General features: G+C 45.0%; 2 protein-coding genes across 3 annotated transcripts in view; one reads left to right on the top strand and one right to left on the bottom strand.

Annotated features, from left to right (window-relative positions):
* Positions 1-2,376: 2,376 nt before the first annotated feature.
* FBXO40 (F-box protein 40) lies at positions 2,377-12,010 on the top strand. Its single transcript, XM_002813238.5, has 2 exons — positions 2,377-4,289; positions 7,344-12,010. Exons 1-2 carry the CDS (start codon positions 2,517-2,519, stop codon positions 7,557-7,559), a joined length of 1,989 nt encoding a protein of 662 aa, XP_002813284.2. The 5' UTR covers positions 2,377-2,516; the 3' UTR covers positions 7,560-12,010.
* A 47-nt stretch (positions 12,011-12,057) lies between these two features.
* Positions 12,058-13,354, bottom strand: part of HCLS1 (hematopoietic cell-specific Lyn substrate 1) — a 29,898-nt gene continuing 28,601 nt past the window's right edge. For both annotated transcript variants that reach the window (XM_002813236.5, XM_054551420.2), the window contains 3 exons: positions 12,977-13,190; positions 12,759-12,830; positions 12,058-12,638 (listed from right to left, as the gene is read on the bottom strand). In XM_002813236.5, the coding sequence (XP_002813282.1) occupies positions 12,502-12,638; positions 12,759-12,830; positions 12,977-13,190 (423 nt within the window). In that variant the 3' untranslated portion in view covers positions 12,058-12,501. The remainder of the gene's footprint in view (positions 12,639-12,758; positions 12,831-12,976; positions 13,191-13,354) is intronic.

Here is a 13,354-nt window from a genome sequence, read left to right as displayed (position 1 = left end):
ATTACAGCTCACTGCAGCCTCGACATCTCAGGCTCAAGCGATCCTCCCATGTCAGCGTCACTCTCAAGTAGCTGGGACCATAGGTGTGCACCACCATGCCCCACTAATTTTTTAATTGTTTTTTTTTTTTTTTTTTAGTAGAGACAGGGTATCGCTATGTTTCTCAGACTGGTCTTGAACTCCTGGGCTCAAGCAATCAACCCACCTCAGCCTCACAAAGTGCTGAGATTACAGGTGTGAGCCATTGCGCCTGGCCAAATTTTAAACTTATGGATCTTCTGACATTTGGATGCTAACCTCCCCACTCCATCACAGACTAACACAGTGCTGAAATTATGTTACAAATTCTCTAGACCAGATATTGCAAACTGGCAACCTACAGATCCTATCTGGCCAGCATTCATGTTTTTCCTTGGCTCAAATAGAGTGTTGTTTTAAATTAAGTTAGTTGTTAACATTTAAAATTCAGAGTATTTTTATTTCGATATATTATGTAGTAAAATATTTTGCATTGTGATGAAATATAAAATACTACTTTATAATAGCAAACATGTATAGATCACTTCCTGTGAAACAAGCAATGTTCTAAGAGTTTCATGTATATTTAGCTCATTTACTCCTTACAGCAGCACTATGGGATAGGTACTATTATTATCCTCTCTCTACAGATGGGGAAACTGATGAGCAAAGAAGTGAAGTAACTTTCCCAAAGTCTCACAGCCACTGACTTGTAGCACCAGGGTGGAAACCCGTGCGATCTGCCTTCTAAACACTAAACCACATCACCACTCACAAAAGTCCGCATCCCCACTGTCTCTGGAAAAACCAGGTCTGGCAACACATTCCCACATGGCGTCAATTAACCAAGGCTGAGAAATTTCATTTCCCTGAAGACAGGGCATTTTCTCTTTCACTTGCCAGAGTCTCTGTTCAGTCAACTTCTGGGACCTTTGGGGTTTTGACCCCTGCTCTAGCACAGCTGAATATACCAGGGGAAATGGCATGTTACAGATGTTTCACAGACACCTACACACTGCCCCAGACAAAGTTAGATGTCAGGCTCACCTCTAAGTGGACAGGAAGCCCCAGTGGAAGAGAAGATTAGAAGGTAACCTAGGCCAGATTGTGGGTAGAAGAGTGTTTAGAATGCCAGGATAATTGTCAGCAGACAATGGAGAAAGTTATAGGAAGCAGAAGTTACACATCCCATGATTGGTAATATGCCCTATCAGAGGGCAGTGGGGGTCAGTGAAAACAACATGGGCCAGCATGGCCTGGATTACAAAGCTGATTCCATCACTTAGCAGCTGTGTGACCTTGGACAAGTTACTTACCTTCAAGCTTCTGTTTCCTTGACTCAAAAATGGGGATAAAGACACCTCCAGGATGGTGGAAGGAATTAAATGAGACAGTGTGTGAAGTCTCTTTAGCCCCTATTAATATAGGTAACCTAACTGCTTTTCTTACTAATTATTTATATTCATATTTTCCCCTAGAGCTAAGAAGCAAGAAGAAATTGGGGCGCCATGGTAAGCACCAGGAGCTTATTGAAGCTTCACCATTGAGAGGTCCAGGTCTTCCTTCATTTATCCTGTAGCCCAAGCTAGCAGACTTGCTCTTATGGTTTGATGATATTTATCAACTTTTTTCCAAACCAGAGATGCTGAACAGAACTTGGAAGAAATTGACACAGAGTAAGGGGAAAACAGTTGAGAAGGATTTTTGAGCAAAGAGTTTAAGTGAAAATTTAAATAAAATAGTCAAAAAGCCAGCAATAATCTAAATGGCTAGCAATTCCTTCATTCAGCGAGCACTGAATACCCACAAAGGTCCAGGTCCCATGCTAGATGCTAGGGACATAAATGCGAGCAAAACCAGACATGGCTGCTGTCCTCCCAGCCCGCCCTCTGGTGGTAGTTGATTAAATGATGGCACACCCGTATTCCGGAATGTTACACTGCCATTATGAAGAAAGTCTGTAAAGAATAACTAATAAAACAATCTAGTTTCATGCTCTAATAGCAAGGTAAAAAGCAGGATGAAAAGTTGTATTCATAGTATTATCCATATGATATAAATAACCTGTAATCCACAACTCAAAAATAACAATTGTCAACAGTGTAGTCCATTATATTCAATTCTTTTTTTCCTATTCTAAACACATCTACTACATATATACAATAAACTATTGGAAAATTCTAAAAAGTACTTATAGTTGTTATTTCTGGATTGTGGGATTGTGATATTCCATATATTTCAAGGTTTCTACAAAAAGCAGGTATAAACAGGAAATATGTCAATTAAAACAGTCATAGACATGCATAGAGCTTCTCCTCAGTATTCATTTGTTTTCTTTCCCCTGTCCTTGGTGTGTCCAGGGGAAAGCCCGCAGGCCCCCGCCAGGGCACCACAGGCATTGCGAGGGATGCTTCAACCGCCACTGCCACATTCCTGTGGAACCCAACACCTCCTGCCTGGTAATAAGCTGCCACCTGCTCTGTGGTGCCACCTTCCATATGTGCAAAGAGGCAGAGCACCAGCTCCTCTGCCCTTTAGAGCAGGTTCCATGCCTCAACTCTGAATATGGCTGCCCTCTGTCCATGTCCCGCCACAAACTGGCCAAGCACCTGCAGGTGTGCCCCGCCAGCGTGGTCTGCTGCTCCATGGAGTGGAACCGCTGGCCAAATGTGGACTCTGAAACCACCCTTCATGAGAATATTATGAAAGAGACCCCCAGTGAGGAGTGTTTGGACACAGCCCTGGCCCTGCAGGACCAGAAGGTCCTCTTCAGATCCTTGAAAATGGTGGAACTTTTCCCAGAAACTAGAGAGGCTACTGAGGAGGAACCAACTGTGAATGGTGAAAACAGTGTGGAGGAAATGGGAGGAGCAGTGGGTGGAGTGGATATCAGTTTGGTACCACATGGTCTGTCAGCAACTAATGGGGAGATGGCAGAGCTAAGTCAAGAAGAACGGGAGGTGCTAGCCAAAACCAAAGAAGGGATGGACCTGGTCAAGTTTGGCCAGTGGGAAAATATTTTCAGCAAAGAGCACGCAGCCTCTGCTTTAACAAATTCATCAGCGAGCTGTGAGAGCAAGAACAAGAATGACCCAGAGAAAGAACAGATTTCCAGTGGCAACAACATGGTAGAAGGAGAGGGCGCTCCCCAAAAGAAAGAACCACAGGAAAATCAGAAGCAGCAGGACGTTCGTACAGCCATGGAAACCACAGGGCTTGCCCCTTGGCAGGATGGTGTTCTGGAAAGACTGAAAACAGCTGTGGATGCAAAGGACTATAACATGTATCTAGTGCACAATGGGCGGATGCTGATTCACTTTGGTCAGATGCCCGCTTGTACACCCAAGGAGAGAGACTTTGTTTATGGCAAGCTTGAGGCTCAGGAAGTTAAGACTGTTTACACCTTCAAAGTTCCTGTGAGCTACTGTGGAAAGCGAGCTCGACTTGGAGATGCCATGTTGAGTTGTAAGCCAAGTGAACACAAGGCAGTGGATACTTCAGATTTGGGGATCACTGTGGAGGACCTGCCCAAATCAGATCTCATCAAGACCACCCTCCAGTGTGCTTTGGAAAGAGAACTCAAAGGCCACGTCATCTCTGAATCCAGAAGCATTGATGGACTGTTCATGGATTTTGCCACACAAACATACAACTTTGAGCCAGAACAGTTTTCCTCTGGGACAGTGCTGGCTGATCTAACCACTGCCACCCCAGGGGGACTCCACGTGGAGCTCCACAGCGAGTGTGTGACCAGGAGACACAACAAAAGCAGCTCTGCCTTCACTTTCACTTGCAACAAATTCTTCAGGAGGGATGAGTTTCCCCTGCACTTCAAGAATGTCCACACAGACATTCAGTCATGTCTCAATGGCTGGTTCCAGCATCGATGCCCCCTCGCCTACTTGGGATGTACATTTGTTCAAAACCATTTCCGTCCCCCAGGGCAAAAGGCAAAAGTAATCTATAGCCAGGAGCTCAAGACCTTTGCCATTAAGCCGGAGGTTGCTTCAGAGCTGAGCGAGGGAAGGAAGAACAACCATCTTTTGGGTCATGGAGGAAAAAGCCAGAATTCTTTAACCAGCCTGCCCCTGGAGATTTTGAAGTACATTGCTGGGTTCTTGGACAGCGTCAGCCTGGCCCAGCTTTCCCAGGTGTCTGTGTTGATGAGGAATATCTGTGCCACTTTGTTACAAGAGAGAGGAATGGTCCTTTTGCAATGGAAGAAAAAGAGATATTCCCATGGAGGCACCTCCTGGAGAGTCCACAGAGAGGTAAGTAAACACTCATTTATTGATTGACTCATTCAGCAATTTTTTGTTTCATTTTTTATAGACAGGTTCTCTCTCTGTTGCCCAGGCAGAAGTGCAGTGGTGCAATCATAGCTTACCACAGCCTTGAACTTCTGGGCTCAAGTGATCCTCTTGCCTCAGTCTTCCAAGTAGCTGGGACTACAGATTTGCATCACCACATCTGACTAATTTTTAAATTGAGGTGGAGTCTCACTGTGTTGTGCAGGCTGGTTTTGAACTCCTGACCTCAAGTGATCCTCCCATTTCGGCCTCCGAAAGTGCTAAAATTACAGGTGTGAGCCACTGCACCTGGCCTTAACAAATATTTTTAAAGGCCTTTTTTTTTTTTATTTGAGATGGAGTTTCGCTCTTATTGCCCAGGCTGGAGTGCAATGGCATGATCTTGGCTCACCGCAACCTCCACGTCCCAGGTTCAAGCGATTCTCCTGCCTCAGCCTCCCAAGTATCTGGGATTACAGGCATGCACTACCACACCCAGCTAATTTTGTATTTTTAGTAGAGACGGGGTTTCTCCATGTTGGTCAGGCTGGTCTTGAACTCCCAACCTCAGGTGATCCACCAGCCTCAGCCTCCCAAAGTGCTGGGATTATAGGCGTGAGCCACCGCGCCTGGCTTTAAAGAGCTTTTTATGTGCCAAGCAGGGTACTAGGCATGGGAACAGTTGCTGAGAATAAGACTGACTCAAGGAGGTCAGTTTAGCAGAAAAGACAGACCTATAAACACATAAATAGCAATCCAGAGGGTAGTGCCTGTTCATCTGTGTATGTGTGCTGAATATCTTCTGTTTGCTCTCAAGACCCATTCTCCATCCTTCTCCACCCTGTCTGTCCCCCAGGAGGCTGACCTGGACAGATTGCCTCAGCTGGCTCCCTTACCCTCCAGCTTCCAGTGGGGCTAACGTAAATGGAGCGTGTCAGCAGGAGATGGCAGGAAGGGAAGAATGAGGTTGAAGTATCTATTCTCCTGGCTTCCACCCTGCATGGTTCCTCCCCTTTGTGACACTTTAAGCAGGTGCCATCCCTCCACTGAAGGTGGCTTTATCAGGTGGCTCTCTACACAAAATTACTCACTCCGGGATCCAACAACCTTCCTTCTTCTCCTTCAGGCCCAGGGCATAACTCTCTAGGTAGCTACTCACCCTGGATATTGCACCGTATCTCATGGCTTTCCTATACCCTGCTCTCGTGTCTGTAAATCATTCCTTTAAAAAAAAAATCTCTTCAAATTACCCAGTCTGAGAGTGCTGCCTGTTCCCTGCTGTGACTCTGATTGATACAGGAGGCCAACAAATCTCCTCAGTCCCATATCAACTAATTTTTTAAAACAGTTTTTGCCTTTGATGAAGGTATTTTGAAATTCTAAATGAATTTGGCCCACTGATTTCCCCGGTTCAAGTGCTAATTTAAGTGTTCAAAAAACACTCTGCTCTATAAATCAAAGAACCTTTCCCTTCAGAAATACCTTGTTCCTTTTCCCCAATAGGTCATGTTTGTTTAACTGTATTATAATTTCTACCAGCTTGTACCATACTGAAGTGAGGCACCTAATTCATCATATCCCAGTGCCTGTAGCATCCTTTCTCATGGTAAACATGTTGGTAATGTGAACCATGAATTTGTGATGCCCATTTAGGTCAATAATTCTATAATCTCACTGTTGAATTTCTTCCTAATATGTGGTATTTGCAAATTGGCATTGGGGAGTTAGAGTTGTTTGCATCTATTTGTATTGATCATGTCTAAAACATTTTGTATGTTTTCCATTATTTATTCCTGAGCAGTCTTCCTCAAAAAGACTCTCTCTTGTATACATGCCTGCATTCAAGTGTTAAATAAACACTGATTGCCAACCAAGCACGTATTAGGAAGAAACATGAATGAAGACTAACACACTGCCTTCAGGGATAGTATTGTCTAAAAACGCCTAAAATCTGATGTAAATAATTTAATTTAGATACTAGAAATCCCATTATTTTTTGGCTCAAGTTTGTCCCCAATTCAATGATGGCTGACCACTCTCAGATATTGTTTGGGACAAGCTAATTTCCTTGCAGAAAGAAATAAAGAAAATTTAGTTGGGGCTAAAGGATACTCACATTAGAATAGATTTTTAAAGTAAAAAGGGAAACAGTTCTAAGATCTCAAAAAACCCACTTTTCCTACATAGCAACAAGGACAAGAAACTGTAGGTGAAGTAGTCAGATTGAAAGAGTATTAGGCTATGCCTACTCATATAACCAGACTTGAAAACGGTGACTTTGCCATCACATCCCAGGTGGAAAGATCAGAGGATATTTCAGAACTCATAGAATTCTCCTATGGGGTTCCCATTCTAGTGAGACTCTTATGAGTTACAATACTTTAATTTCAAGCAATAGAAAATCAACCTAAAGTGGCATAAACAATAAAGGGAATTTATTGGCCTATGTAACTAAAAAGTCTAAAGGTAATGGCTTCAGGTAAGGCTTGATCTAACAGCTCAAAAAATGCCCCCAAATGACATCTCTTCTTTCTATTTTTTACCTCTACTTCCTCAATAATGGCTACATTGTAACATAGTTCTCACTCGGTGGTCTCTGGTGATTGCTGATACCTCCTAGGACTTCAGCTTTGCAGTTCAAGTAGAGAAAGAAAAAGAGAATCTGCTTTTTGGTATCTCCAACAAAAGTTCTGGAATAAGAGTTGCACTGGTACTAATTGTCCTGATTTGACCTGTGCATCTACTTTAAAATTAATCACTTGCTGGTGGAGGAGCAAGGGAGAGTGTGTGTCAATATGCTGATTGGTGTTAGTGATTCTCACAACTACAGGGCTGCTTGGGAAGATTATTGGTTGGCAGGGGGAACTAGGAATTGGATGCTGGAGAAGGGGCTACCAAATGTCTGCAGGAGCCACTAAACACCCTGGAGTCTAAGAATATGAAGACCAGGAGGATATTTCCTTATAGTGCCCAAATAAAGCCAGCCAGAGGGTAATGCCCCTATATTCACCTTTGAACTTCTATCTTTCTCAACAGATCTGGCAGTTCAGCAGCCTTTTCTCCAAAATCAAGAGCTGGGAGTTTAATGAAGTCACCTCCATGTCTGAGCACCTGAAGTCCTGTCCTTTCAACATTGTAGAGCACAAAACTGACCCGATTCTTTTGACCAGCATGTGTCAGCCCCGTGAGCAGGCCCGAGAGAGCTTAGTCTCCACCTTTAGAGTCAGACCACGAGGAAGATACGTCTCCTAAAAATTCAGATGCCACTCGATGCATCCTTCTTGGATTTCTTCTCGGAGTTCCTGAAGTAGGACAGAGTGTGGTTTTGAGGACTCCCTTGTGTAAACTGCCTATTTGCTTATCGGGGTGTATTGGAACACGCAATGTCCTTCGAAACCTCAGCACAAGGCCTAAGAATTTCCTAAGCCATGTCTTGTACCATAGTGCCACATTGATGACTTGTTTCCTTTTTTCTTTTCTTTTCTTTTTTCTTTCTTTCTAAAATAGATTGGTCTGAGAAGAAAATAAGTAATTTGAGGCCATTTGGAAGACCGATCCAGTTTCTTAAGCGATGAGAGAGCACGAAATTCCATAACCAGTACAGGCCTGTGCTTTTACATGGGCTTTTTAGTTCACAAAGCATTTTCAAATTTATGGGACAGGAAATGCAAGATGGGACTAAGGTGCAGAGAGTTACTCCCCAGGGAACGCAGGGTGAAGGGAACAAAGCTGGAGGCTCTGGAGCTGGGTCTGTTTTGATGGTCAAGTCCAGGGCTCATTTTGGTTATTCTACTGCCTCTAGGCCAGGGTAGTCCTAACACAGCCTGACACAGGAGAGCCCCTGGCTGAGCATAGCAGCCTTGAAGACACCACAGGCCAAAACATGAGGGGCAGAAATGGGATCACAGAGTCTGTTGTTAGAATCTTGGCAACATATAGCAGGAAAGCCTTGATAGATGGGGAGTCCAAACGAGACACCATATTTATGGAGAACATTAGGACAAAAAGTCACCAACTTACTTTGTAATATTTTAATAATGATTTAAGGGTCAAGATTTTTTTCTTCTGAAAATTATGTTCTGAGTTTGGCAGAACATAGGCATGGCCCTGGGCCACCCTGTGCTATCTGAAATGATCTCAATACATAATGCCAACCTCAGCGTCATGCCAGAATGCATAGGGCAGCCCAGGGAGACCACACCTTTGGCAAAGTCCATACAAGGCCCACTGCAGTTCCTATGGCGCCAGTCACCAGCTCCTAGACACCACTTGGGTACCCCATTGGGGTCTTGGAGAGGAAGACATGCGAACATAATGGCTCCCTGAAATTGCTCCTACCCATCCATATTTCTGGTCATGTTTTCAGTCTGACAAAAATGGATGATACTGCTATTTTTGGTATCAAACAGTGAATATTCATAAGAACAAAAGTAAAAGAGAAAAAGACACAGTAGAAACTGGCATCCCCTAAAGCAGGGCTTCCTAGCCTTGGAACTATTGACATTTTTAAATGGATAATTCTTTTTTTTTTTTTTTCTAGGTGGGGAGGGGATGGAGTTTCACTCTTGTTGTCCAGGCTGGAGCGCAATGACATGATCTCGGCTCACCGCAACCTCTGCCTCCTGGGTTCAAGCAATTCTCCTGCCTCAGCCTCCCGAGTAGCTGGGATTACCTGCCTGGCTAATTTTGTATTTTTAGTAGTATTTTTAGTAGAGACGGGGTTTCTCCATGTTGTTCAGGCTGGTCTCAAACTCCTGACCTCAGGTGACTCGCCCGCCTTGGCCTTCCAAAGTGCTGAGATTACAGGTGTGAGCCACTGCGCCCTGCCTGAACTGGATAATTCTTTGTTGCAAGGGACTGTTCTGTGTACTACAGGATACTTGGCAGCATCCTTGGCCTATCCATTAAATGGCAGTAGCACCCCCACAGTGGCAACAATCAAAAATGTCACCAGACACTGCTAAATGTCGGGGAGCAAAATGGCTCCCCATTGAAAATCCCTGAAGGATGTCATACTAGTGACAATAAGTTAGGATATGCTTATTTTTTAGTACAGCAAAATCTTATCGCACATAGCTATCCACAATAGTTATGATTTAATGCAGCTCTTTATTTATGAAATAGGTTTTAGACATGTGGTGATTTTAAGCTGGGAACCAGAAGGAAATGATTTGTTTGGTATGGCTTCATGTCCTTCAGCTACACACAAGAATGTATCCTTTCAGCTCTCTTTCGTTATGCCTGAAGCCAGGAGCGTTGAGTTATTAGCCTTGTGTTTATATTCATCTCACTGTAATTGGTGTCATTTTCCCGGCAGTCCTAGCAGTCCTCAAGCAAGTGGGAAATAGGAAAAGAAAAGGACAGGCATTGAAGGGAAAGAGAGGATAAAGAATTTAGCCAACAAAAGAAACAATCTAGTCAATCTGGGTGCTTTTATTTCCTGGGTTCTCTCTAAACATGGCTCAGAGCTGGTGTAGATGAAGTAGGTGAAACCTCTGAAAAGAGTCAAGAAGGCAGTAGAGCAAGTCCCAGACCAGAAATATGCTCATCTTTTCATCGTAATATGCCACTCGGTACTATTTGGTAATGTCACTCTATTTTTCCTAATCCCATCCTTTGATTTGTATTTCATATTTGTATATAAGGCACCCTTTTCTAAAAATATGACTAGGGTGTGACCTAAGGTTTTATTCCGTGAAGATGAGTAACTGGAAAGAAGCTAACACTGCAGTGGGAAGGAAGGAAGAGAGTTGTCCAGGTGGTAGTTCGACGTGTTTTGAATCTAGTCCTTCCTACATGGAGGATAAAAGCTCCTAAAGTCCACTCTGGGTTTGTGATTTTAATAGAAATAGAAACGGAAACTATAGACCAATGGAGAAGAAAATCAGGGGCTATGGACGGATGGAGGAGAAATAAGGTGCTACATAGAGAAAGGCAGAGGGCAGAAGGCTTTCCCTTCCCAAACCGGGTGAGTTGGGGAAGCCTTGGTTCAGGAGAGTGGCACTGCCCACAACTGCTTTGTGGGTTGCACACTTCCAGCCGCACTCTCCCCCTCCAGTTGCTGCCTTCAGAGCCGTACTGAAGCACGAGCTTCAATAAGACAAGCACACTTCATAGTGAGAGGGCAGTGGCACCAAACCTTTCAGAGAGACTATGGATTAGACAGAAATGATTTGTGAGAGGAAGCTGGAGTGAACAGCATGAACAGCGAGTGTTACCTGACAGAGGCAAGACAGCTAGATGTGGCTTTAGATTTAGAAACAGCTAAGGGGAGCAAAGAGGGACTGTGTACACAGGGAGGGAAGATGTCTATGGGCAGAGCCCTTGGTGAGTATCATCACCAAGAAAGGCAGTCCAGAGTAGAGATCAGCCGAATATGGAGGCTGAGGTCTGTAGAACTGGGCCAGAGAGGACCTTGCTGCCTTAGTAGCATAAGAGTCTGGAAAAGAAGTTTCTATCTCACAACAAAGGAAGAAGTGAAAAGCAAGGTGGAATTTGAAGATGTGTCACGAAAATCACTATAAAAGTCTGGTTTATGTGTGATGTCAAATCAAATTGAAATGAAGAATGAGATTGAGTATATCTGTGGTGACTGACATCTGTATACTAGAAACATCAACGTCTCTAGAAGAGAAAATAAAAGCTGCTTTGCACTCTGAAAGGCTAATTGGGTGAATCTGATAAGTTAGGTCTAGAGACAGATGTGTGATTCACAGGCATAGAAGTCGCTGAAACCAAGTGTGTATCATGAAGAAAGACCAGAGCACAAGCTTGAGACCAAACTTGTCCAACCTGCCTTATTGTGTTGTTGTTCTGTTTTGTTTTGTTTTAGGCTTTTAGCAGCCTGAAGCCATGGTTTTTAGTTTCTGTCTCTAGTGATAAGCAGAAAAGAGGAATGAGAAAGGGGCTTTACTGGCCCAACCAGAAACAGAAACTATGAACCCATGGCTGAATTCTCTCCCTTGGACACCCTGCTGGGCATCTCACCAACTCTATGAAGCCCTGGAGCAACTAACTGTGGGTCTTAGCAACTCATTCTAGCTCCTCCTCGATCCCAATGCCTTCTCCATCTTTTCTTTGTTTTTTTTTTTGAGACAGGGTCTCACTCTGTCGCCCAGGCTGGAGTGCAGTGGTGTGATCACAGCTCACTGAAACCTTGACTTTGACTTCCCAGGCTCAGGTGATTCTCCCACCTCAGACTACTGAGTAGCTGGGACTATAGGCCCACACCACTATGCCCAGCCATTGCTCAGGCTGATCTGTTTTGGACTGGGTTTAAAATGCAGCCTAAGGAGGCCAGGTGCAGTGGCTTATGCCTGGAATCCCAGCACTTTGGGAGGCTAAGGGGGGCGATCACCTGAGGTCAGGAGTTCAAGATCAACCTGGCCAACATGGGGAAGCCCCATCTCTACTAAAAATACAAAAATTAGCCAGGCATGGTGGTGCACACCTGTAGTCACAGCTACTTGGGAGGCTGAGGCAGGAGAATCTCTTGAACCCGGGAAGTGGAGGCTGCAGTGAGCTGAGATCACTCTGTGGCACCCCAGCCTGGGTGACAGAGCAAAACTCCTTCTCAAAAAAAAAAAAAAAAAGTTCAGCCTAAGGAAAAGGCCTAGCCTTTGACATCTAGGGTGCAGGGGAATTGGCAGTGATAAGAGAAGGTCTCCTGGATATGCCTGGAAGAGGAAAGGTTGGAGCCTTAAGATTTGGGGCCATGAGGGCCACACAAAAAGTAATATATACCTCAGCATACAGGTGAACCATAGTCTCACTTTATTTCGAATTTTAGGACTGAACAGAAAGAAGGTTCAGAGATATTTCTTCAGGGAAGGAAAGTGGGCAAATAGCACAACCAGGCAAACCACACAATCTAGACGTACTTTCCCCGGTAAACAAACCGGGAAGCCCAGAGCTCACAGAGGAGGAGGGCAGAGGTTGGGGTGGCAGAGAGGTGTTCATGGGGAAGGAGGCAGGAACACAAGAGAAATGTCCATGAGCTCATCCAGGATAGAAAGGACTCTTGGGGAAGGAGACCTCCTTCCCCATGCTGTCTCTGCCCCAAGCCCTTAATGAAGCGGGAGAGGGAAGTCTGTCCAGAACCTCATCTGGTTAGACATTTGCAGCAGGAATAGGGAGGGAAAGGAGGCAGAGCCACTTTGGACATGGCACAGTTGCAGTAGACAGTGAGCTCTTGTCACTCCAAAAGCTTGACATAATTTGCAGGGAAGAGTCCAAAGTGGCCATGGCAACGTCCCCGCCACCAGCCCTCGTCCACCATCTCAATGTCAGTGATTACATCGTCCGGATCAAAGGAAAGCTCATCACTTCCCTCTGGGGAGAAAGTTGAGGGGATGTTAGAATGGTCAGACATGAATCTCGCTTTTCATATGTTCCCCTGTCTTATATCAGGGGCCTCCAGGTACCAGGCTCCTCAGGCCACTCCCAACCTACCTCCTTGGTAATCATATAGAGCCACAGCTGAGATCCCCAGAGCCCCAGTCCCAGCCGGGCAGCCTGAAGATCCTGCATAATGAGAAAAACAACATGGTATCATCAACATGAAGAAGGCAAACAGAGAAAGATCCTACTGGGGCAATGGAGAAATTCTTCTTCCTCTTACCCTCCCCTGGACATGACCAAATTCTCCTGCTTCTTCTCCCATCACTCACCAGCCAGAGCAGAAGAAAAAGAAGAATCTTCAGGCTCGAGCACCTCCTCATAGTCCCCCTCTGGTTCATCCTCCTGCTCGTGCCTGTCCATCTCCTCAACATCCTCATAGTCATTCTCAGGCTCGGGCTCAGGCTCTGCTTCGTACACTGGCTCTTCCTCCACCTGGAGGCCTTCCAGAGTCCTAGGGGGCAGAGCTGGGGGCTCCTCATTGTCCTGAGAAGAGACAGTGCGGAGCACTGTGACTTCCACTTTCCAGAAGGACTCAATGGAGGACTGATAAGACCCCCCTCCCCTTCACCACCCTGCCTCTTCTCCCCTCCACCCTTGCCTCCATCTAACAGCCTCTCCCGGGGAACACAGCCTTTCATCCATCTTCA

Source organism: Pongo abelii, chromosome 2, assembly GCF_028885655.2.
Source record: "Pongo abelii isolate AG06213 chromosome 2, NHGRI_mPonAbe1-v2.0_pri, whole genome shotgun sequence".
NCBI lineage: Eukaryota > Metazoa > Chordata > Mammalia > Primates > Hominidae > Pongo > Pongo abelii.
The sequence above is the reverse complement of the archived record's forward strand: the minus strand, read 5'-3'. Positions and strand labels throughout refer to the sequence as shown.

Excerpts from the sequence above, each read along its gene's own strand:
- FBXO40 (XM_002813238.5), top strand. The coding sequence starts at position 2,517 with ATGTGCAAAGAGGCAGAGCACCAGCTCCTCTGCCCTTTAGAGCAGGTT. Across the intron at positions 4,290-7,343 it reads CCTGGAGAGTCCACAGAGAG|ATCTGGCAGTTCAGCAGCCT; the intron begins GTAAGTAAACAC and ends CTTTCTCAACAG.